General features: G+C 41.3%; 1 protein-coding gene across 1 annotated transcript; it reads left to right on the top strand.

Annotated features, from left to right (window-relative positions):
- Positions 1-3,469: 3,469 nt before the first annotated feature.
- On the top strand, positions 3,470-15,369 carry CISD3 (CDGSH iron sulfur domain 3). The gene is made up of 3 exons (XM_089654875.1): positions 3,470-3,604; positions 13,027-13,140; positions 15,057-15,369. The coding sequence occupies exons 1-3, from the start codon at positions 3,566-3,568 to the stop codon at positions 15,231-15,233; spliced, it is 330 nt and encodes a 109-aa protein (XP_089511001.1). The 5' UTR covers positions 3,470-3,565; the 3' UTR covers positions 15,234-15,369.
- The last annotated feature ends 7,593 nt before the right edge of the window (positions 15,370-22,962 follow it).

Here is a 22,962-nt window from a genome sequence, read left to right on the forward strand (position 1 = left end):
GCGCTCGCTCGTCCCCCCCCCCCTTTTTCCTGACCTGCTGGGCTGCATGTTCAGATAAGGGACTGGTATAGATTTTGGGGGGGAACCCATGCCAATTTTTTTTTAATTTTTGACATGGGGGTTCCCCTCAAAATCCAAACCAGACCCAAAGGGCTTGGTATGGATGGGGGGGGGGGGGGGGACCACACATTGTTTTTTAAATTATATTTTAATTGCCAGCAATTTTTTTTTTTTACATTCAGCTGTCAGTGGGGAACCCCGCTAACAGCTGATGACTCATAGGTTGTTAGGAACTATGCGGCCACCCATTCCTTAACCACTTCCAGACCGGACACTTTTACCCCCTTCCTGACCAGGGCAATTTTCAGCTTTTAGCGCTATCACACTTTGAATGACAATTGCGCGGTCATGCAACACTGTACCCAAATGAATTTTTTACCATTTTTTTGAGATAGATAAAGCTTTATTTTGGTGGTATTTATTCACCACTGGGATTTGTATTTTTTTTGCTATGTAAATGAAATGTCCAAAAATTTTGAAAAAAAGTGTTTTTTTTATAAAATTTTGCAAATAAATAATATTTCATCATAAATCTTAGCCAAAATTTATTCCGTTATCTTTTTAGTAAAAAAAAAAAAATCCAAATTAGTTTATAAGCAAAAATTATAATTTTTAAACTTTTTTTTTTACATTTTTATTTTATTTGTTTATATTATTATTTTTTATTTTACATACTGTCACCCTAGCAGTACAGTGTCACCATGGTGACACTGTACTACTTGTGAGGGGTGATGAAGATTTTTTTTTTTTTTTTTTACACTGATTGCTTTTACACCCATATAGGATGTAAAAGCAATAATTTCTCTTTCTCTCTGTGTGCATTCTTGCACTCATTGAGAAGAACTGAGTGAGCTGTGATTGGTCACAGCTTGTCACATGGTACAAGGCTTTTGTGAATAGCCTTGTACCATGTGACCTCTGTGATCATTCACAGATTTCACACATAGTAAGCAATGATGTCAGAAGTGACATCTTGCTTACTACTTTGCATGTGATCACTGATTGGCCAATCAGTGATCACATGATCGGGACCTTGTACAGAGGTCCCGTCCGACGATCGGTGTTTCACTGTGTCCGGAGGACACAGCGGGCACCGGATCGCGGTGCTGCGCGCTCCCAGGGAGCGCGCACAAGCAGGGTGCGGGGAGGCCGTTTATAGACGGCCACCCGACCCAGCAGTGCCACCGTCCGGCCGTTTATATACAACGGCCAGTCGGGAAGTGGTTAACAACCCATGACAGTACTGACAGATACAGTACATACAGCAAGCCTGGATCACTACTTAATTACCGCATACATGTAATGATTTATTTCCTTTTGTGAATTGACTTTAAGGTCTCTTTATGCAGTATTTACCGAGTGTCTTTGCTATTTTTGGTAAATACCGCATACTAGCAATAGTTAATTGACATTTTCAGAATCGCATGAGATATGTGGTCATGTGACTGACTTAACTCATGCGATAAGCTTTAGTGAATTGTGCCCAGTGTCAGTGTATATTAGGTAAAAAAACAAAATGCGCACTATTGTTTCTGGGCTGTACTACGGGTACAAACAACAAATAACGTACACATATATGGTATCGCTGCGATCGTCAAGAGCTGGAAAATTTATTTTGGGTTGTTCTTTGATGGTAGGTGAAGGTAGTAACAAGAAACACACAGTAAAATTTAAAAAACATAATTTTTTTGTACAGTTTTCTATTTTGGGACAGTTTTCCTTTGATAATAAAAAAAATCAGGAGATATCCATTACCATTTACCACCGAACGAAAGCCCAATTTGTCCTGAAAAAAACAGGTAAAAAAACAAGGTCCTGGATGTACAAAGTAGTTGTGATGATATGTACGGTTTTACTAACACATTGTTGCAAGACTGTGCTTGGGTGTTAAGATTTGTTTTACCCTTAGGTGTGAAGGGGTTAACCCATCAGCAGGACCAGTCTCTGCTCCTATGTGCAAGGAGGAACAGGATGAGCACTTCCAGAGCCCTACAAAATGACCTCCAGCAGGCCACTGGTGTGAATGTCTCTGACCATACAATCAGAAACCAACTTCATGAGGGTGGCCTGAGGCCCCGATGTCTTCTAGTGGGCCCTGTGCTCACTGCTCAGCACCATAGAGCTCAATTGGCATTTGCCATTGAACGCCAGGATTGGCAGATCTGCCACTTTTTACAGATGAGAGCAGGTTCACCCTGAGCACATGTGACAGACGTGAAAAGATCTGGAGAAGCCGTGGAGACCGTTATGCTGCCTGTAACATCGTTCAGCATGACTGTTTTCATGATGGATCAGTGATGGTCTGGGGAAGCATATCCATGGAGGGACGCACAGACCTCTAAAGGTTAGGCAACGGCACCCTGACTGCCATTAGGGATCGGGGTGAAATCCTTGGACCCATTGTCAGACCCTACACTGTTGCTGTGGGTCCTGGGTTCCTCCTGGTGCACAACAATGCCCGGCTTCATGTGGTGAGAGTATGCAGGCAGTTCCTGGAGGATGAAGTAATTGATACCATTGAATGACCCCCACTCTCACCTGACCTAAATCCAATAGAACACCTCTGGGATATCATGGTCCGGTCCATCTGACGCCACCAGGTTACACCTCAGACTGTCCAGGAGCTCAGTGATGCCCTGGTCCAGATCTGGGAGGAAATACCCCAGGACACCATCCGTCATCTCATTAGGAGCATGCCCCAATGTTGTCAGGCATACATACAAGCACATGGGGGTCATACAAACTGCTGAGTACCATTTTGAGTTGCTGCAATGAAATTTCTGCAAAACAGACTAGCCTGCTGCATCATTTTTTTTTCACTTTGATTTTTGGGGTGTCTTTAAATTTAGTCCTCTGTAGGTTGATATTTTCATTTCCATCAAACGATGGGGAATCCTTACGTTCCTCAGCAAGGGAGAATGTCACCAGCACACCGAGGATCATCAATATCGGTCCAAACGTTTTAATAACCGATCACATGGCTACAGCAAGGCAATGTTTCGGATTCTAGCAGGACCCCTTCATCACACATGGCTGCATACCTGATGAAGGGGTCCTGCAAGAGTCCGAAACGTTGCCTTGCTGTAGCTATGTGATCGTTTATTAAAACATTTGGACCCATATTGAAGATCCTGGCTGTGCTGGTGACATGGGAGAATTGCTGATTCTGTTCAGTCGCTGCAGCACCCACTTATACACACAGCCATTTTTAATGCAGGAACGTGTGTGTTTACATTGTACACTTCCATCTTTACATTCCTAACACATCACCCAGTCCATATCAGATTTTTCACATTGAGATCTGATGTGTTTTCAAAGTGTTCCTTTCATTTTTCTGAGCAGTGTATACATAGAGCACAGTACACCAGATTCTGCACAGAAGAGTATTCCATTAGGAACACTGGAGTCCTCTATACCCAGAAAGGGTTAACTCTGCAAGAAGGAACCTAGTTGTGTGAGGAAGTGTTTCCGGGGAACGCAGATATCAGTCGCACCAACAGTCGCTATGAAGTCGATTCAAGGACTGAGAGTCCTAGTGGCCCGTGTAAGTGGCAGTTTATCTCCTATGTCGGTTTGTCGATAAAGACAGCTGTTTGTTCTCATGTCATGACATAGCCGAGCACGTCCATTCTACTCCTCCTGTAGGCTTGGCGGCCCTGTGATATGCCTCGCCTGACTGGACTGCTCTCTTTTCTTGCAAATGTGCGCCCTCTGTTGGTCAGAAATTGGAATGACCGTTCATGGAATTATATTTTCTTTGCTCAGTGAAGTCACCTTGTGAGGGAAAAACGTTTTTTTTTTTTCTTTTCTAGTTTTGGGTAGAGGTTAGTCCAGGGTCACCTACCTCTTCTACATTCATGTGTCAAGGTACAAGAAATATATAACCAGTGTGCTAGTGGATAACCGTGTGCCATACACTCTCCGGCCTCTTTATTAGGTACCCCTGTTCAGTTGCTTGGTAACACAAATTGCTAATCAGCCAATCACATGGCAGCAACTCAATGTATTTAGGCATCTAGATGTGGTGAAGACAACTTGCTGAAGTTCAAACCAAGCATCAGAATGGGGAAGAAAGGGGATTTAAGTGAGTTTGAACATGGCGTGGTTGTTTGGTGCCAGATGGGCTGGTCTGAGTATTTAAACACTTGCTAACCAAATGACGGCTACAGCACGGTTATCCAGTTCTGGGAGGGTGTCCTATGAGTCCCCCCAGACCGTGCCCTCCCGTGTCCCCCCAGTAATCTCCAGACACAGCTGATCACATGACTAAGTAAAAGGCCAATCACAGCGCTGTATTACCACGTGACCAGCTGTGTCCAATGACACAGCAGATCACAGAACAAATCCAGTTGACGGTTATCGGCAGTACTTTCCTCACGCTGACATCTTCTCTATTCTAATTGATTCTATTCCTGTATTTTCTAATCTATTTTGCTTTGTTTTACTCTATTACATCACCAATCTTGTCTCCAAATATCACCCAAACTGTACTCTCCTCTCCTCGTATGACCTTCTACTCTCTAGCTCCCTTGTCTCTTCCTCCCATGCTCGTCTTCAGGACTTCTTCAGAGCTTCTCCCATCCTCTGGAACTCTCTTCCCCAATTTATCAGACTATTGCCTACTCTGCTCACTTTTAGGTGATCTCTGAAAACCTATCTCTTCAGGGAAGCCTATCCTGCCCTCAGCTAATAATAGAATCTTCTATTCCTCCTACCAGTCCATCCCCCACAGTTACTACCTTTTTATACCACTAGCCCCTCCCTCCTAGATTGTAAGCTCCAAAGAACAGGGCCCTCCTAACCCTCTTGTATTGTTGCTGTATTGTTTCCCGTTATATTGTAAAGCGTTGAGCGAACTGTTGGCGCAATTTAAATCCTGTATAATAATAATAATTATTTTCTGCTGTATTCTGTTCTATTGTTTTACTTTCTATTTTGTTTTTTTTCCTCCATTCTTTTCGATTTTTTTTTTTTTATTTTTTATTTTATTTTTCTTTATGCTATTGTTAATATTGCTAATATTTTTACAATTTATTTTTACATACTGTCACTAGTGCAGTACAGCGTCATCATATAACTGATGTGGCGGCGATCAGGGACACAGACTGGTGACAGTATGGGAAAAAAAAATTGATAATTGTTTTTCAAATGTTTTTTTTATTATTTTTATTACATTTTATTTTTTTTTTTTTAAAAGATTCTCTTTTGATATTGCACTATGACCAAAGTAGTATAATGTTACCATAGTAACATTGTACTACTTTGAAGAAGTGATCAGTATTTTTTTTTTTTTACACAATTTGATTGCTTATAGCAAAGAATTAATTTGCTATAAGCAAGCATTTAACTGAATGAAATCGATTCATTCAGGTTTTTTTGTTGTGATTAGTTGTGATTGGCCATGGCTAATCACATGACACAGATGGGCTGTGATTGGCCCAGCCTGTGCATGTGATCACTGTGACTATTCACAGCTAGACACACTTGTATACAATGGATGGCATGAAAGGAAGCCATCCACTGTTTACAACTGTCATGTGGCCTGCTGTGATTGGTCACAGCAGGTCAAATGGTACTGGCAACGAGCCAGTACACAGATCCGTCATCAGACTTGTCCGAGGTCCACAGCTGGTGACAGATCTCGCCACAGCGTGGCCCTGCGGGCACGTGCAAGGTGCAACCCGGGAAGGACGTCATATGAGTGGTTAAACTCTTTACTCTTGTAATTCGGATATATCCGAATAACGGAAAATTTGTCCGAATTTCGATTCAGAATGAAACAAACTGAACATCTCTATCTTAAACCATAGAGATGATCAGGGAAGATCTGGTCCCCTATCGCCGCAATGGTAAGCTGGCATAACCACCGGCTTCAATCCCGGGCTCCCAGGTGGGTGGGAGAGGCTCCGTCAGGAGGGATGGATAAGAACACTGCATTTTTACCTGCCCATTCTTTCAGATCAGTGGGAATTTCCTGGGCTTTCTGACACCAGGCCTCTGTGGCTTTTTAAGGCTGTCACCTGATCCTCTGTTCATATCTTTTCAAAGTTCTACCAAGTGGATTTCCAATCATCTGCAAATGCACAAGGTTCTTGCAGCGACACTGTAAAGTTGGGTCTGTTAACCCTTGATGTTGTTGAGCATGTTGGCACAGTTCTGCTTGCCTAGTTGTTGCCCACCTTTCTCAACCGTTGCTTGGGGGCATCCTTGGATCTATGAATGCTATGCCTATGTCCTGTACTGTACAATTAAGATGAGGAATTTTGACTTCTCTGTAAATTCCATATCTTGGAGCACAGTGCAAGATGCAGACCACCCTCCCATTTCTTGGTTACAATTCTTGCAACAAAAGGGCTCACAGTGACATAGGGTTAAACGTGCTGCAAGTGCAACAAAAAAGCTTGATAAAAAAACATGCCATCCCTGCAATAGAAAAAAAATTCTGGTGCTTCTTTGGGGCATTTGTCACATAGGGCAGCCTATTCAAGTGAATGGGCTGCCTTATGTGTAATGAGTAATAAAAAGGCCCCCCCCCTTTTTAAAAAAAAAAAAAACACATGTGGGAATGTAAGTTCCCGCTATGTGAGGATCTAGATGGGACCTGACAGCTGAGTGTCTCCGTCCACTCCCTCATATGTATTTGTATAAAGATGGCCATACACCTATGCAATCTGATTTGTACAATCTCTGTATAGTTTCTTTTAGATTTACCAAAACTATGGAATTGGAGGACACACCTGAACAATCCATTCAATTTGTACCAGGCCCTTTCTCATCCAATATCCAGGCTATTGGATGAGAAACACATGATTCTGGTTCTGTGAGAGGAATTCTGCTCCGTTTCTGGAGCCTGAAAGCTCCAGATAGGCAATAATGTTGAAATATAAAGGGCACATGCATTCTTATTCGAATCTTGGTGTGCTTTGTAGTGGTGCATCGAAATGAAAATTCTGGTGCCGAAAACGAAAATTCAAAATGCACTTGGAAAAAAAAAAACAAAACTGAAGTGTGCAGTTTTTAAAAATGAATATATATTTTGTGAAAATAAAATACACTTTGACTACAAAAAAGCCAAAAAAAAAATATATACCCCAATTTTTTTGTAAAATATGAAAGAGAATGTTACGGCGAGTAAACAGATACCCAACATGTCACGCTTTAAAATTGCACACTCTCATGGAATGTCGTAGAACTGCGGGGGGCACCAGAACCAGGGGCTGTGGAAGCGATTGGCTGCTTGTACACTCACACTCTGCAGTGCAAGCCACCCCAGTGCTCTAATTTAGTGCCCCAGTGTCCCTGATCATTGCCCCACAATAACAAAAATAAATAATGCAGGGAGGCCCTGTCACCTGTCACAGTGTACATAAAATACACCCATACACCATACCATTGTCCTGAGCACCGCCATACCCCAAACCAACACCCTGATCACTGCCATATGCCATACCAGCACCCTGATCATTGCTATACACCTTAGCAGCATCCTCCTCACTGCCAAACACCATACCAGCACTCCGATTATCAGCATCCTGATCCCCGCCATACCCCATACCAGCATCCTGATCCCCGCCATACCCCATACCAGCATCCTGATCCCTGCCATACCCCATACCAGCATCCTGATCCCCGCCATACCCCATACCAGCATCCTGATCCCCGCCATACCCCATTTAAGGGTCCTGATCACCGCCATACCCCATATCAGGGTCCTGATCACCGCCATACCCCATACCAGCATGCAGATCACCGCCATACCCCATACCAGTGTCCTGATCACCGCCATACCCCATACCAGCGTCCTGATCACCGCCATACCCCATACCAGCGTCCTGATCACCGCCATACCCCATACCAGCGTCCTGATCACCGCCATACACCATACCAGCGTCCTGATCACCCCCCTACCCCATAACAGTGCCCTGGCTACTGCCATACCAGCACCATACCTCATGCTAATGTTCTGATCATCACCATACCCCATACCAGCGTACTGATCATTGCCATATGCCATACTAGCGTTCAGCATTTTAGGATCTCAACTGATCAATTTTCAAATATATATCCCATAGTTTGTAGACTCCTATAGCTTTCACACAAACTAAATAATATAAACTGTTTTGGGTTATTTTTACCCACAAAATGTAGCAGAATACATTTTGGCCTAAATTTATGAAGAAAAATTATCTATTTGCAAAAGTTTATAACAAAAACTAAGCAAAAAAAATTTTTTTTTTCAAAATTTTTAGTATTTTTTTCATTTATATAGCAAAAAAAAATAAAAAAAACCCAGTGGTGTTGAAATACCACCAAAAGAAAGCTCTATCTGTTTAAAAAAAAAAAAGAATATATATCGGTTCAGTGTTGCATGACTTATCATCACTCAGAGTGTGATAGCGCTGAAAGCTGAAAATTGGCCTGGACTGGATGGGGGTGAAAGTGTCCGGACTACATCAGAAGCCACTGCAGTCTTTCCCCCTGAAGGTTTGGTAATGCTCCTCTCAATCTCTGCAAACTGGGGATCCTGTGATCCCACTGCAGACTTTGATAGTCAGATCATAGGATCGCTTGTGATCTTTTCCCACCTCGAAGAGAATCAACAGATGCAAGTTACTAGGGGGATAAGGGAATGGTTCTGAAAGTCAGAAAAGGTAACACACGGTGAAAATAAGAAAAAAAAAATACTAAAAAAGCAAAACTAATGCAGCCACTGTATTAAAGAACTGGTGAGCTGCAATATAGTACAGTTTTGTTTTTGGGTTTTTATAACTATAATCTCTTTGTGTTGGAACAATTTTTTTGTTCTGTTACTGTCACAACCAGATTGTACTGTTTATCTTAATATTATGAGACTTTGCACCAATGTTGCAATTGAATCATAAAACAGGTTAAAGTAAACCCTCACCTTGGTAAACAATCCACTCAGTTTAAAATAGAAATGAAAGGCAAACCATTTGTGTATAGGTATTAAAAGAAAAATAGATTTTTTTCCCCTATTTTATAAGTGACCACATTCCCTCTGTTCTCAGCTGCATAAGAGCTGTGGGAGGAGAAACAGTAGCTCACCGACCTTCCTAGTGAATGGCTGTGCAGGGGGGAAGAGGGGGTTTTTGTCAGGAAAAGTCTGATCATTGAAGGAGAGCGACAGAACTGACCATGGTGTTTTCTCCTGCTTAGCGTGGTCTTTTTTTTAAATAGGAAAGCAAAGGGACTGTCGGGAACACCAGGGATTTCACAGGAAGGAAGCAATACAAAGAGAACAGGATACTTTTTCATACAAGTGAATGGTACAGCAGGTACATATCAGGAATATGAAACATTGGGTTTACACCAGGGGTCAGCAACCTGTAGAGCGCGGTCTTGGCTTGGTGACCCGCCATCCCAGAGCATCAAACAGAGTGCAATGCATGGGGGCTACGTATTTGTAAAGTTGGAGCTGTCGTAGGGACAGGAGCCACTGCCTCCTCTGTAGTGCCGACTCCTGTCCCATGCGGAGCGATACCAACTGCACTCCACCTCTGATCTCAGCCAGCGGTCTCCTGAGTGGTGCCAGCAGCAGAAAAGAAGAGATATTCAGGTCAGCGTGAGGCAATACACTGGGCATAATAGTATAGGGCTGCTTTCACACTGATGTGCTGCGGTTTACCCACACCGCGGGGTGCAGTGTACCTGCAGCTTTCCTACGGGTTTGCTGCGCTTAGCCATAGGCTTTTTATTATATTCCGTGGGTTTGGTGCACTTTCTGAAAGCACTCCAAAACTCAGCATATCCATGTGAAAGCATCCTTACATCAGAACAGTAAGGGCTTATTTACATATGCAGTTTGGAGGGGTAGTAAAACCCCATAGTTAAGACATGTTTTTACCACCCCCCACCCCAACTGCACCCCCTTTAGCTGCAGTGGCCAGGGGTGTAAACATGTCGCAGCAGCAGGAGTTACACACCCTGTCATGGTTGGTGGGTGTAGCACCTGCCAAGCATGACCCATTCAAGTGCCCTGCAGCCTTGTGCAGTACAGCAAACAAGAGGTTAAAGCAGGCAGCTTTGTGTTGCTTTCTCACACCTGCTTTAACCCCTTGGGTTCCACAGAGACATGCAGTTGCGCGGGGGGGGGGGGCGCTTGCAGAGTGGTCCCAATTACTTTAATTGGTCACTATTGGCAGGAGGTAGCACCCACCAAAAGCAACAGGGGGTCAATTCCTGCTGTGGCATGTGCCTCATCAGCTATAGGAGATAGGGATTAGAGGTGGTAAAACCACAACTCAACCACAGGGTTTTACCACCTCCCAACTTTGTGAGTGAACGAGCCCTAAGGGTGCCGCTGCTAAATGCATCTGAGGGCTCATTCACAAATGCAGTAGGCACTGCTGAAAAGCGATCCAAGTGGGTTTGACAGGAGGTGATATGTTGCTTCCTCACCACCCATGATTGCCTTGCAATGCATGTGATTGTGACACAATAGTATGGCAATTAGAGGCTGAAATCGGGTGTAAGAAGGCAACACTGTGGTGCCCGGTGATTTTTGACTTCTCCCATGTTGTTCAGGTAGACCTCCACCTCTTTAAGGTTGCCTACCCATGGTTTACATCCTCTGTAAAAGACTAGATTGTGACATGTACAAAACCTGTGTTGTGATTATACAGCAGTGGTAAGGATGATGACATTTGTTAATTTGAGCAAAGAAAACAGTACAAGAAAGCAATTAAAATTGTCCATGCTCAGTAATAGGAGGTCAGTGCAAACTTTCTGGACTCATTTCAATGATACTGCCAATGTAGTGTTCAGGAATGGTTATGATAGATCAGGGATCTCCAAACTTTCTAAACAAAGGGCCAATTTCCTGTCCTTCAGACTTTAGGAGGGCTGTAGTGGCAAGTGGGAGAAGAACATGTCCCAGCATCAGTAGGAGTTAAAAAAAAGACATAGTGCTTGTAGTCAGTGAATAGTGTCCAGTCACTGGTATTCGTTGGAGGAACAATGCCCCATCATTGGTGTCAGAGGGAGGAATAGTGCCCCATCATTGGTGTCAGAGGGATGAATAGTGCCCCATCATTAGTGACAGTGGGAGGAATAGTGCCCCATCATTGGTGTCAGTGGGAGGAATAGTGTCCAATCATTGGTGTCAGAGGGAGGAATAGTGCCCCATCATTAGTGACAGTGGGAGGAATAGTGCCCCATCATAGGTGTCAGTGGGAGGAATAGTGTCCAATCATTGGTGTCAGAGGGAGGAATAGTGCCCCATCATTAGTGACAGTGGGAGGAATAGTGCTCCATCATTGGTGTCAGGGGGAGGAATAGTGCTCCATCATTGGTGTCGGGGAGGAATAGTGTCCCATCATTGGTGTCAGAGGGATGAATAGTGCCCCATCATTAGTGACAATGGGAGGAATAGAGTCCCATCATTGGTGTCAGTGGGATGAATAGTGCTCCATCATTGGTGTCAGGGGGAGGAATAGTGCTCCATCATTGGTGTCGGGGAGGAATAGTGTCCCATCATTGGTGTCCGAGGGATGAAGAGTGCTCCATTATTGGTATCAGAGGAAGGAATTGTGCTCCATCCTTGGTATTAGTTGGAGGAATAGTACCTAATTGTTTATATCAGTGGAATGAAGAGTGCCCTATCATTAATATCAGAGGAAGGAATAGTGCCCCATCAATGGTATCAGAGGAAGGGATAGCGCCCCGTCTTTGGTATTCGTTGGAGGAATAGTACCTGATTGTTTATATCAGTGGGAGAAATTGTGCCCCATCATTGATGTCGGTGGAAGGAAAAATGCCCCATAGTTGGTGCCAGTGGAAGAAATGATGCCTCCTTATTGGTATCAGTGGGAGGAATAGTATCCTGAGGGCTGGATAGAAACAAGCAAATGGCTGCATTCAGCCCATGGGCTGCAGTTTGGAGACCACTGTGATAGATGATCTTGGAAGACCAAAGTTCAACAGAAGGAAATCTGAGAACAGAGGATATGGCATCACTTATATTAAAGGGGAGAAAAGGTATTTATAATGATTTTATATCTATACACAAATGTTTTACCTTTCATTTCTATTTTAACCCCTTTGCGCCTAAAAGGAAAACACATGTTAATGCCCAAGCATAATTTTGCAACTTTGACATGTGTTAGTAAAACTGTACATGTCATCACAACTACTTTGTACATCCAGGTGGATTAAACCTTGTTTTTTTTTTCAGGACAAATTGGGCTTTCATTTGGTGGTAAATGGTATGGATATCTCCTGGTTGTTTATTTTTATTATTATCAAAGGAAAACTGGCCCAAAATAGTATTAAAAAAAACCATTTTTTATTTAGCTGTATACTTCTTGCTACTACCATAACTCTTGACAATCGCAGAGATACTACATGTATGTATGTTAGTTGTTGTTTGTATGTGTAGTATAGCCCAGAAACAATAGTGTGCATTTTGCTTTTTTTTAATTCTACCTAAAACACATTGATACTAATTTAAGAAAAAAAAAATTACAAAGATGCCTAATTTTTTTGGTTGCCCCTGCAATGACAGATTTGCTAGATGGTGGAAAAAATGTTTTTTAACCTCTTCACGCCGGCCGAACACAAAAGTGCGGCCTCCCGGTGTCTGGGCCTAGACGCCGAGCGGCCGCACATTTGCGTTCTATTAAAAAAAAGATATATGTGCTGAGAGCGCGCGCCCTGTGAGCTCCCAGCACACATGTCCGTTACTCACAGAAAGGTGCCGATCTCCTCTTTCGATCGGGACCTTTCTCGATCATGTGACGGCATGTCACGGCGGTCACATGACCCTAAACCCTTCCCCGCCTCCTGGCTTCTGGGACCCTTAAAGGGCCAGGAGGTGCCGGCGCGAAGGGGTTAAGCATGCAAACATTGATATCTATGTGACTAGATTTCTGTTCAGCAGAGCATCCAGGTATGGTGTTAGAAGGGTTTAGTCATCATGACATCAATAACAATTTCTCTCATCCACAGACATGCAGCACTTCACAGGTGACTCCAGTTATTGCAGCTAAGCATCCATTTAAAGTGGATCTGAAAGCTGGGAAACTGTACCCATGGTGTAGCTGTGGCCACAGCAAGAAACAGGTAACTTATAGCACTTCTCAACTCCTACAACTGCCATTTATTAATTTCTGAAAAAATCAATCCACAATTGAGCTGTTACTGATAATAATCAGGTTTCATGTATTTCAGCTTACGTTTTCATAAAGCAGCTCCATGGTATCCTCCACCACACATACTGAGGAATTCAGTAAGGGTCCATTCACACTTTTTTATTTATGTGTTGCAGTAACCCACATGAGCTAACACATACTATCAGGTGCATAACTACAGGGGTTGCAGGGGCTGCAAATGCAACATGGCTCCAGGGGGTCCGTGCAGCTCCCCTGTACACCTGAATAAGAGGGGCGGTGGGGGAGGCATATAGAGGAACCGATCCCCCTCCATTTTTCTCCTGGTGGAGATATAGTGCTGACCTCGTGCCACCGCTGCTGCTGGATGCTGTGCAGTGGGTTGTTAAGCAAGTCTGTTTGCTTTTCTTTGGACTTTTTATGTAATGGATGCTTGCTGGCACTCTTTTAAATAAATACAGCACTGCGAGCATATTTTATTGGCTTGTGTGGTGAGCTTTTTCCTTTGATAGAGTGCGGTGTGCATTCATCTGGTCCAAAGTAATTATAGGACCCTTAAAGGAATATCATCCTCGGTGGTAACTGTTGACGGTGGCAATTGCAGTAGATGACTAAATTTCCTGGATGTGATTATCTGAGCATTTTGTGCTGTAAATCTTCCAGGAAATCGTTCTGGTGAGTGAGCATTCACCTCAGGGTGCTGTGTGGACATACACATGAAGATTGGATACCGATCTGACATGGTGGTGGAAGACACGATTTTAGCACATGAACTCTATTCATTGATTTGATTGTTACATTTACGCTTGGTATATATTTATTTGGAATATTTCTTAATTGTAATGTTGAACTGGATGGGCTTTTGTCTTTTTTCAGCCAGACTAACTATGTATTGCACTATATTTGGGCTGCACATTTGTTTTATCTATACCCTGGATGGGATTACCCAATTGTTTTGTGCTGTAGATCTTGCAGCAAATCTTCCTGATGAGTGAGTATTCACTCAATGGTCTGGTGTGGACATAGACAGGAAGATTTGATACCAATCTGCCATGGTAGTGGAAGACACAATTTGTAAGTTTTTTTTGTTTTCTTTTTTATGTGTGAATTTTCTGGCAGATATATGATGTTCATACATCGGTACCTTGTGCAAGTGCCCTTATGTTATATACAAGAGGACAGGGGGTGTTCTCAATAATGGCTTAGGTATGGTTTAATAATCTACAGAATGCACATTTTTCTCTTAAAGTGGTTGCAAACCCTTACACATACCCAGTGTAGTGAGTGGCCTCATGTGATACACAGAGACTACACAAATCCTCCTACATAAGTTGTACCTCTTTATCTGCAGTTTCTCTTCTCTTTATCTGCTCAAAGTGCTGAATTAGAAAGCTTGTCTGAGAGTCCAGAAGAAAGAGGACGGAGAACTGAAGTTACACTCTGCAAAGCACAGTGAGGAGAGCTCTGAGAGCTGATTGGAGGGAAGAGACCCCCCCCCTCCATGCAGCTCACAGGAACAGAGCTGTGGCTGTTAATCTGTTGGAGATCCCTCCCCTGTCACCATTTTTCTCTTAGTGTCAGGAAAACTAATCAGAAATGGCTCATACTGATGGCAGAGGACGAGTCAGCAGACAGAAATGACAATTGGTGTGCTTAATTGAGACAAGTACACACTATAGAGGGATATGCTTTGTTCATATTTCATGTCTGAGGTTTACAACCACTTTAAGACTTGAAAATGTGAATATGGAAGATTCTGTTTAGCGTTTTGCAATGTTACTTCTGTTCAGTGCTGTAATCTGTAACATACAAAAAGTATTAGATGTATATTATTCTTGGTTTTAACTTTTTTTTTTTTTTTTTTTTCAGCCTTTCTGTGATGGCTCCCATCAAAAGCAAGCTCCTGGCCTGTCACCACTACGTTTCACCCTGACAGAAGACAAGGAAGCATGGCTCTGTGGCTGCAAGCAGACCAAGTCTCCACCATATTGTGATGGCACACACAAAGAGAGTCATGTGCAAAATTCCACTGTGCAATCTCAGTGAGTGCAAAGCCCAACCACACAGACCTGTGTTATTAACGGGAGATTCCAAGAGCCATGCCTAAAATTTTGCTGTACAGTCTCAATGAGTACAATACCAAAATCTACAGACCTTTGTAATTAAATGTGGATTCCGTTCAGTTGCAGAGTCTTTTTAAATCCAAGCTAAGGTTTATTTTGACACGATTTTACATTCCACAAATTTATTTTCTAAATATTTAAATGTATTATTTTTTAAATTAAAAAGCAGAAATGTATTACGCAGTGCTGTACTTTAAGTAATATGATCCGAGAGCGGTGTGCAGTAACCTGCGCTATCCAGTCACTGATCATCTGCTGTTTATTAACATCCCTGTGCACTTTTTATCAGCCCTTTACCTGCACCAAAAGTGTTTGATAAATTCTTTAGCATTAATTTCAGTGGCACAGTTCTGGTTTATGCATTTAACCACTTGCCGAACGCAGATAGCTGAATGACGGCTTCACTTCCTATGGACACAGCTGATCACGTGATGTGGTAAAAGGCCAATCACAGCAGCCTTTTACCACGTGATCAGCCGTGTCCAATGCAACAGCAGATCACCGGTAAATGCAGTTTCCATTTATCGGCTGCACTTTCCTCTCGTTGTCATAGCGTGAGGAAAGTACTGCCGATAACCGGCAATTGTCAGAGGAGGGATTGGCACCGATCATCAGGCCACTGATGATCAGTGCCATCCACCAGTGCCACCCACCTGTGCCCAGCAGTGCTGTCAGTCAGTGCCACCTATCAGTGCCCATCATAGTTGCATGTCAGTGCTGCCTATCAATGCCCATCAGTGCAGCCTCATGTTGGCACATCAGTGAAGGAGAAACATTACCTGTTTGAAATTTTTTTTAATAGAAACAAAGAAAAATTTTGTTTTCAAAATTTTTGTTTATAGCGCAAAAAATAAAACACCCAGCGGCAAGTACATACCACCAAAAGAAAGCTCTATTTGTGTGAAAAAAAATATACAAATTTCATATGGGTGCAGTGTTGCATGACCGCGCAATTGTCACTCAAAGTTCGACAGTGCTGAAAATTGGTCTGGGCAGGATGCGCGGCGATCGGCGGTGCGCTGTGTCCCTTGGACACAGCGGATCACCGATCACAGAAAGAGCTGAAGATGTCGGTTCGGTCATGAGATCAGCTGTGTCCAATCACAGTTGATCACATGTAAACAGGGAAATCCTGGTTATCAGCATTTCTCTTCTTTCGAGCGGTCACGCTGACAGCTCGAGAGGAGAGCCGGTAATCGGCATTCCGCAAGGGGGCATGTACACTGATCATCAGGGCACTGATGATCAGTGTGCCCTGATGATCAGTGTAGCCCCATCAGTGCCTTGTGTCAGTGCCACATCAGTGCCACATATCGGTGCCTACCAGTGCCACATCAATGCCACATATCAGTGCCCATCTGAACTGCCTTTCAGTGCCACCAATCAGTGCCACCTAGCAGTGCTGCCAATCAGTGCTGCCTGTCAGTTCCGCCTGTCAGTGCCGCCTAACAGTGCCAGTCAGTGCCGCCTAACAGTGCCAGTCAGTGCCGCCCATCAGTGATGCCTGTCAGTAACACCTATCAGTGCCCATCACTGCAGCCTCATTAGCGCACATCAGTGAAGGAGAAAAATCACTTATTTACAAAATTTTATAACAAAAACTTAGAAAAAACATTTTTTTTTCAAAATTTTCAGTGGTTTTTGGTTTAAGAAAAAATAAAAAAACCCAGAGGTGATTAAATACCACCAAAATAAAGCTCTATCTGTCACAAAAAATGATAAAAATTTCATATGGGTACAGTGTTGCATGACCGCGCAATTGTCATTCAAAGTGCAACAGCGCTGAAAGCTGGAAATTGGCCTGAGCAGGAAGGGGGTATAAGTGCCCTGTAGGCTTATGGTTAAAGTCCCAGCAACAACTACATTTACATCTGAAATCATTTCTGTTTTACCTGCCTAAGTATTATTTAGTTCTGATCAGTCACTGTTGTGATTCACCTACCTTTGCTATACTGCATAGATAGAAAGATCACATTACTACTTTGAAGGTGCAGTTTAATTTAAAAAAAACGTTAATCACTTTTATTCTTATCACAAGAAATGCGTGCATCCCTACTTTTTTAGCTACATCATCAGTACAGGATAAAATATTCTAACGCATTTCGACCTCAACATTGGTATCAGTGGATGCAATAGTAACCCTAAGCATTGGTGTCAGTGGACAAAGTAATAGCCCCCTTCACTTATGTCAGTCCTATTAACTTTGGTGACCACTGGCAGTGAAAGTTAACCCCCTTGCATTAGTGATAACCAATAACTCCACCCACAGTACAGTCTATTTTAGTGACAGCACTGAAAAACCGCATTTCAACACCCAGCAATACTTTCCTAATGCAGAAGGTCGTTGGGCCGCATTGTGGACACCAGGGATATAGAGACACAAGATTCAGAGGCAATTGCATTATACTGTCACCTTCAGGAGGATTTGGACAATGGCAACAAAAGAAAACCTTTACCGCTATGGTATAACCTCTCCTGCCCTCAACATGCCAAATTGTTTCAGAATGTCGATTGGGAGAGAGTATCTCTTCAAGTCCCCTGCACTGTCAAGGTGTCTAAAACCTTCAGCCTAGCATCCATTGCTAGGATCTTCTAAAATAAGTATCAGGCAAGTTAATTTTTTTCAAAAAACTGGAAAAGGAACATGGGGTGCAAACTAAGTGCAATATTAAAACAAGTTTATTAAAAAAAAAAACAATGGGCAACTCACATGCAAGGAGAGAAAGACCGGCATGTCTGATTTATTTGCAGTCTGATGGTGGGCACAAGACAGGTTCTCTGACTGGGCTGATGTTTTTGCTCCTCATAGAGTTTAAAGACCCTGGGGGATCGCAAACAGGGTAGCAGGGCCAGTGTGGAATTCAACCGGCAGTGACATCTCCAAAAAGCCACAGGAATTGGTGTGGTTGCCCATTTCAAAGCTTCTACTTCTTTATCAAACCTTAGGTTTGATAAAGAAACATCATCCCAGCTGGAAAACCTGACTTGTGCCCACCAGAAGACTGCAGATAAATGCTTGTTTTTCTCTTTTTACTTGTGAGTTGCTCACAGGCTTTTCAATAAACCTGTGCTTTAATATTGCACAAAGTTGGAGCTTCCTTGTGTTCCTTTTTCAGATTGACAGTCTGCTTCACTCTAGGGCACTGCTGCTACTTTTGCTATGAAAGCCGAGGACTATGACTTTAATGCATACATACTTTTTTGTATTTCAATGGTTTTTATTAATTTAAAAAAAAAAAAAAACTTTTTGTGGTGCAGAAAAGAAAAACATTAGCATAACTCACACCAACGCATGGGGCTAGCAATGGTACATATATCAAGTGTAACTAGAACAAAGGTCAGGTGAACTGACCCCATAAATGCCAGCTACCAACTGAAAAGAAAAGGAAAGAAAAAATAGAGAAGAAAAAAAAAATAGGGGGAGGTTGGGAGTGTCCAGTCGCCAGCAGGGGTAGGAGAGGCCAATGCCAGAGCAGGTGTTCAGGAGCATCCGGACCAGCCTTCAAAATGAGCCCAAACTAGCTGGGGGGATTGTGGGGAAGGTGTACATCAGCCAAGGTTCCCAGACTTTGAGAAATTTACACTGGGAATCATTGCGAATACTCGAATCTGTTCATTAACAACTTCACTCCTAAGGGTAAAACAAATCTTAATGCCTAAGCACAATTTTGCAACATTGACATGTGTTAGTAAAACCGAACATATCACAACTACTTTGTACATCCAGGTGAATTATTTATTTATTTTTTTTATTAATATTTTATTAAATTTTACATTTCATCTATTCCATCAATAAAAATCAAAAATCTCTTATTAATCTCTTATTAATCTGTTATCATCAAAAGTACAAAAATACAAAACTTCCAATTCCCCCCACCCTAACCTGATCACTACATCCCCTTCCCTCCCCTCCCTCTCAACTCTGCATCCTTCCCCTCTCTTTGGGAGTCCTAGGGTTTTCATCCGCTTCTGTTTCCTAAATGCTTTCAATTAGCTTGACCTTAAACTTCTCCCATTTTTTCCATTTCTCGTGTAAACACTCTATTTTATCCTCATCTATATGGTATATTTCCTCCATTTTATATATCTGATCTACCTTTCTTATCCAATCCATTGTTTTGGTGCTCCTTCTTCCCTCCAAAATTTAGGGATCAAACTTTTTGTTGCGTTAATATAATGCAATAACCCAGAATTTTTTTATTTTTCAACTGTTACTTTGTTCCATGTAAAAGACGTATCCCTGGGTCCTTTGGTATTTTTATCCCAGTTACTTCCTGTATCTGGTGGATTATTTCCTCCCAATATTCCTGAATATTCGACCAAATATGAACCACCGTGCCCTGTTCCCCACATCCCTGCCAACATAAAGGTTAATTATCCCTATTTTGTTTGTGTACTATATTTGGTGTCATGTACCACCTCGCTAAACATTTATAATTAATCTCTATATCTTTCATATTTACATTACCATGTGTTAACTTATAACTTATAAATCTTTATTTGCTTATCCTCCTCTATCCTTAATCCTAATTCTCTTTCCAATTTCTCCACATAAGTGTTTGTTGTCAACCTAGTGAGAATTTTATACATTTTTGAAGTTCCATGTTTCCTATCACCCCGTGTACTAAATATATAATGTTCAAATGGGTTCCACTTTTCTTTTTTTCTTAAGGGCCTAAGGAGTTTTTCTATAAAATGTTTCATTTGTAAATACCGCCACTCATCTACCCTCATCTACCCTTGTAAACAACTCCGTCTTCTTTTTCATTTCCACTAGGGGACAAATTTCCTTGCCTTTCATTATGTCTCTTAATTGTGCATCTCCTTTTTTTATCCATTTCCCTGCAACGTTTCATTCCTCGGTGGGAAGAAATCTGTGTTTACTATAGGCATCAACATTGAATTAAATTCCCATCCCATCTGTTTGTGTATTGTGTCCCAAATTTTCAAAACAATTCTTGTAAATATACTTGTGCTATCTGTCAATCCATGACAGTGAGGTGGTAATCATATTATCCTACTCAAATGTGTTTTACTTAATGTGATTTCTATATTTATCCAACTTTTTCCCTGTGCATTATGTGTCCAATCAAAAATTTGTGCTATCAATACTGAATTATATCTTTTAAAATCAGGAACACCCAGTCCCCCATTCTCTTTGTCTCTAGTTAGAACTTCGTCACTTATTCTAGGTTTTTTATTTCCCCATGTATACTTTAACATAATTTTTTTCATTATCCTAAAATACAATCCTGGCAGCTTTATTGGGATCATATGAAATTTATATAAAATTTTTGGAACAATTACCATTTTTATCAGGTTTATTCGTCCTATCCAAGATATACCACCTATCCCTAATTTTCTCATTTCATCCTTAATTTCATTTAATAATGGGATATAATTTGCTTTATATAGATTCTTTGAGGATACGGCTAAATTTATTCCCAAATATTTTAGTTCTTTTTCCTTCCACGAGAAAGAAAACTGTTTTTGTAAAGCCTTTTTCTCTCTTCTTGGAAGATTTATATTCAAGATCTCCATTTTAGTTGGATTGATTTTTAGGTTAGACAGCTCCCCAGATTCCTTCAGTGTTTTCATTAGATTGGGTAATGTTATCCTTGGGTTACCTACGTAGAACAGCAAATCATTGGCATAAACCGCTACTTTATGTTCTGTCTTTTCTATCCAAATTCCCTTAATATCTATGTTATTCCTTATTTTTGCTAAGAGGTATTCTAAGGACAGGATAAACAGCAAGGGTGACAATGGGCATCTCTGTCGGGTCCCATTATACATCTTTAAGCTCTCTGATATTTCCCCATTCACCTTTATTGCAGCAGATGGTTGACTGTACAATTTCTTTATCCATATTCTCATTCTAGGGCCCATCCCAAGAGCTTTCAGTGTATCCAACATATACCCCCAGTCTAATCTGTCAAACGCCTTCTCAGCATCTACAGACAATAGCAAAACGGGAATTTTTCTCTTTTACTTTTTTGTATAAGCAATAGCAATCTTAGTCCATTATCCCTGCCCTCTCTCCCTGGGATGAACCCCACTTGATCCATATGAATCCACTCCAGCATTAAATCCTTTAACCTATTTGCTAAAACTTTTGCATATAGTTTAGTGTCTATATTTAGTAAGGATATCGGTCTACAGCTAGAACACTGTGTACTATCTTTCCCTTTTTTCGGTATTCTTGTAATATGAGCTTCTAGGGATTCCTCTCTCATTTCCATCTCCCCTCCCAATGCATTCATATATAAACTCAATTTAGGTATCAATTGATCTTTGAACTTTTTATAATATCTCACAGTGTACCCATCCGGTCCCGGACTTTTCCCTGCCATAGTACTCTTCAATGCACTTTGAATTTCTTCTATTGATTTTTCAAGGGATATTAACTGATCTTCTCTCAATTTCTGTAACCCCGCCTCTTTTAAATATGCCTGTCTTTTTTTTACTTCTTTCTTCCTCTTCTCTTATGGACTGCTGAAGATTGATGTTATATAACTTACTATAATAATCTTTAAATACTTTTGCAATACTTTTAACTAGAATATCTTAGTTCTCCATTATTATCTCTTACTTTCTCTATATAGTTCTTACCTTTCTTTTTTCTTTGAGCTCTCATTAAATATTTTCCTGGTCTATCTCCCCACCGATATCTTTCACTTTTCATCTTATTAAACACTCCCCTTTTTTCTTCCTCCATTAAATTATTTAGTTCTTCTCGTTTTTCTATTACACTCTGCTTGATCTGTTTTATTTTCTTTTTATGTACCTGTTCTAATTCAAATAGTTCTCTAAGGAGTGTATTTATTTTCTTTTTCTTTTTTTTTTCCACCCCAATTGCTATTAAGATTCCTCTAATATAGGCCTTATCCACACTGTCGGCACAGACACCTCTTCAGTCTCATTTCTTTCAAAATATTGCTTTATTTCTCTTTTAATTGTCTGTTCCGTCTCCTGATCCTGAAGAAGTGTCTCATTTAATCTCCACGTGTTTGTCTTTTTATGTTCTCTTCCCCATATCAATCTCATTGTGACAGGTACATGATCCGATAATGTTATAACTTCTATCTTTGCTTTCACCAGAGATTCTATAAGTCTGTGATCTAGCAATATATAATTCAATCTTGAATACGTCTCATGTGCATGAGAGTAGAATGTATAATCTCTATCATTCAGATTTTTAATTCTCCAACCATCCACCAGCTGACATTGTTGTATTGTTTTCCCCAATACTTTCAGGTATTTATTACCTTCTGTCAGCGCGTGACGTATCCATCTGAGGATCCATGCAACAGTTAAAAATCTCCTGCCATAATTAATTTGCCTTTTTTAAAATCTAATAGCTTCCTCAATATGTTCTTTAGATAGACCTCATGTTTTTTTATTAGGGCAGTATATATTTGCCAGTGTACATTCTACTTCCTGCAATTTCCTCTTTAAAAATAAGAATCTTTCCTCCGGGTCCTCCATTATTTTTCTTCCAAATTAAACCTTATATTTTTCACAAACCCTATTGCTACACCTTTAGCATGTTTAGTTGAAGAGTCTGCATAAAGCTATGGGTAGTGCTTAGAATATAATTTAACATTTGTTTCTTGTATTAAATGGATTTCCTGTATAAACACCACCTCAAT

This window comes from Staurois parvus, unplaced genomic scaffold (genome assembly GCF_062004578.1).
Source record: "Staurois parvus isolate SC_StPar_1 unplaced genomic scaffold, SC_StPar_1.0 ptg000813l, whole genome shotgun sequence".
Classification (NCBI taxonomy): Eukaryota; Metazoa; Chordata; class Amphibia; order Anura; family Ranidae; genus Staurois; species Staurois parvus.

Bases quoted from the DNA above. Each gene is read 5' to 3' on its own strand.
- CISD3 (XM_089654875.1), top strand. From the start codon at position 3,566: ATGAAGTCGATTCAAGGACTGAGAGTCCTAGTGGCCCGT. The intron at 3,605-13,026 runs GTAAGTGGCAGT...TCTCATCCACAG, and splicing joins TGAGAGTCCTAGTGGCCCGT to ACATGCAGCACTTCACAGGT. The intron at 13,141-15,056 runs GTAACTTATAGC...TTTTTTTTTCAG, and splicing joins GTGGCCACAGCAAGAAACAG to CCTTTCTGTGATGGCTCCCA.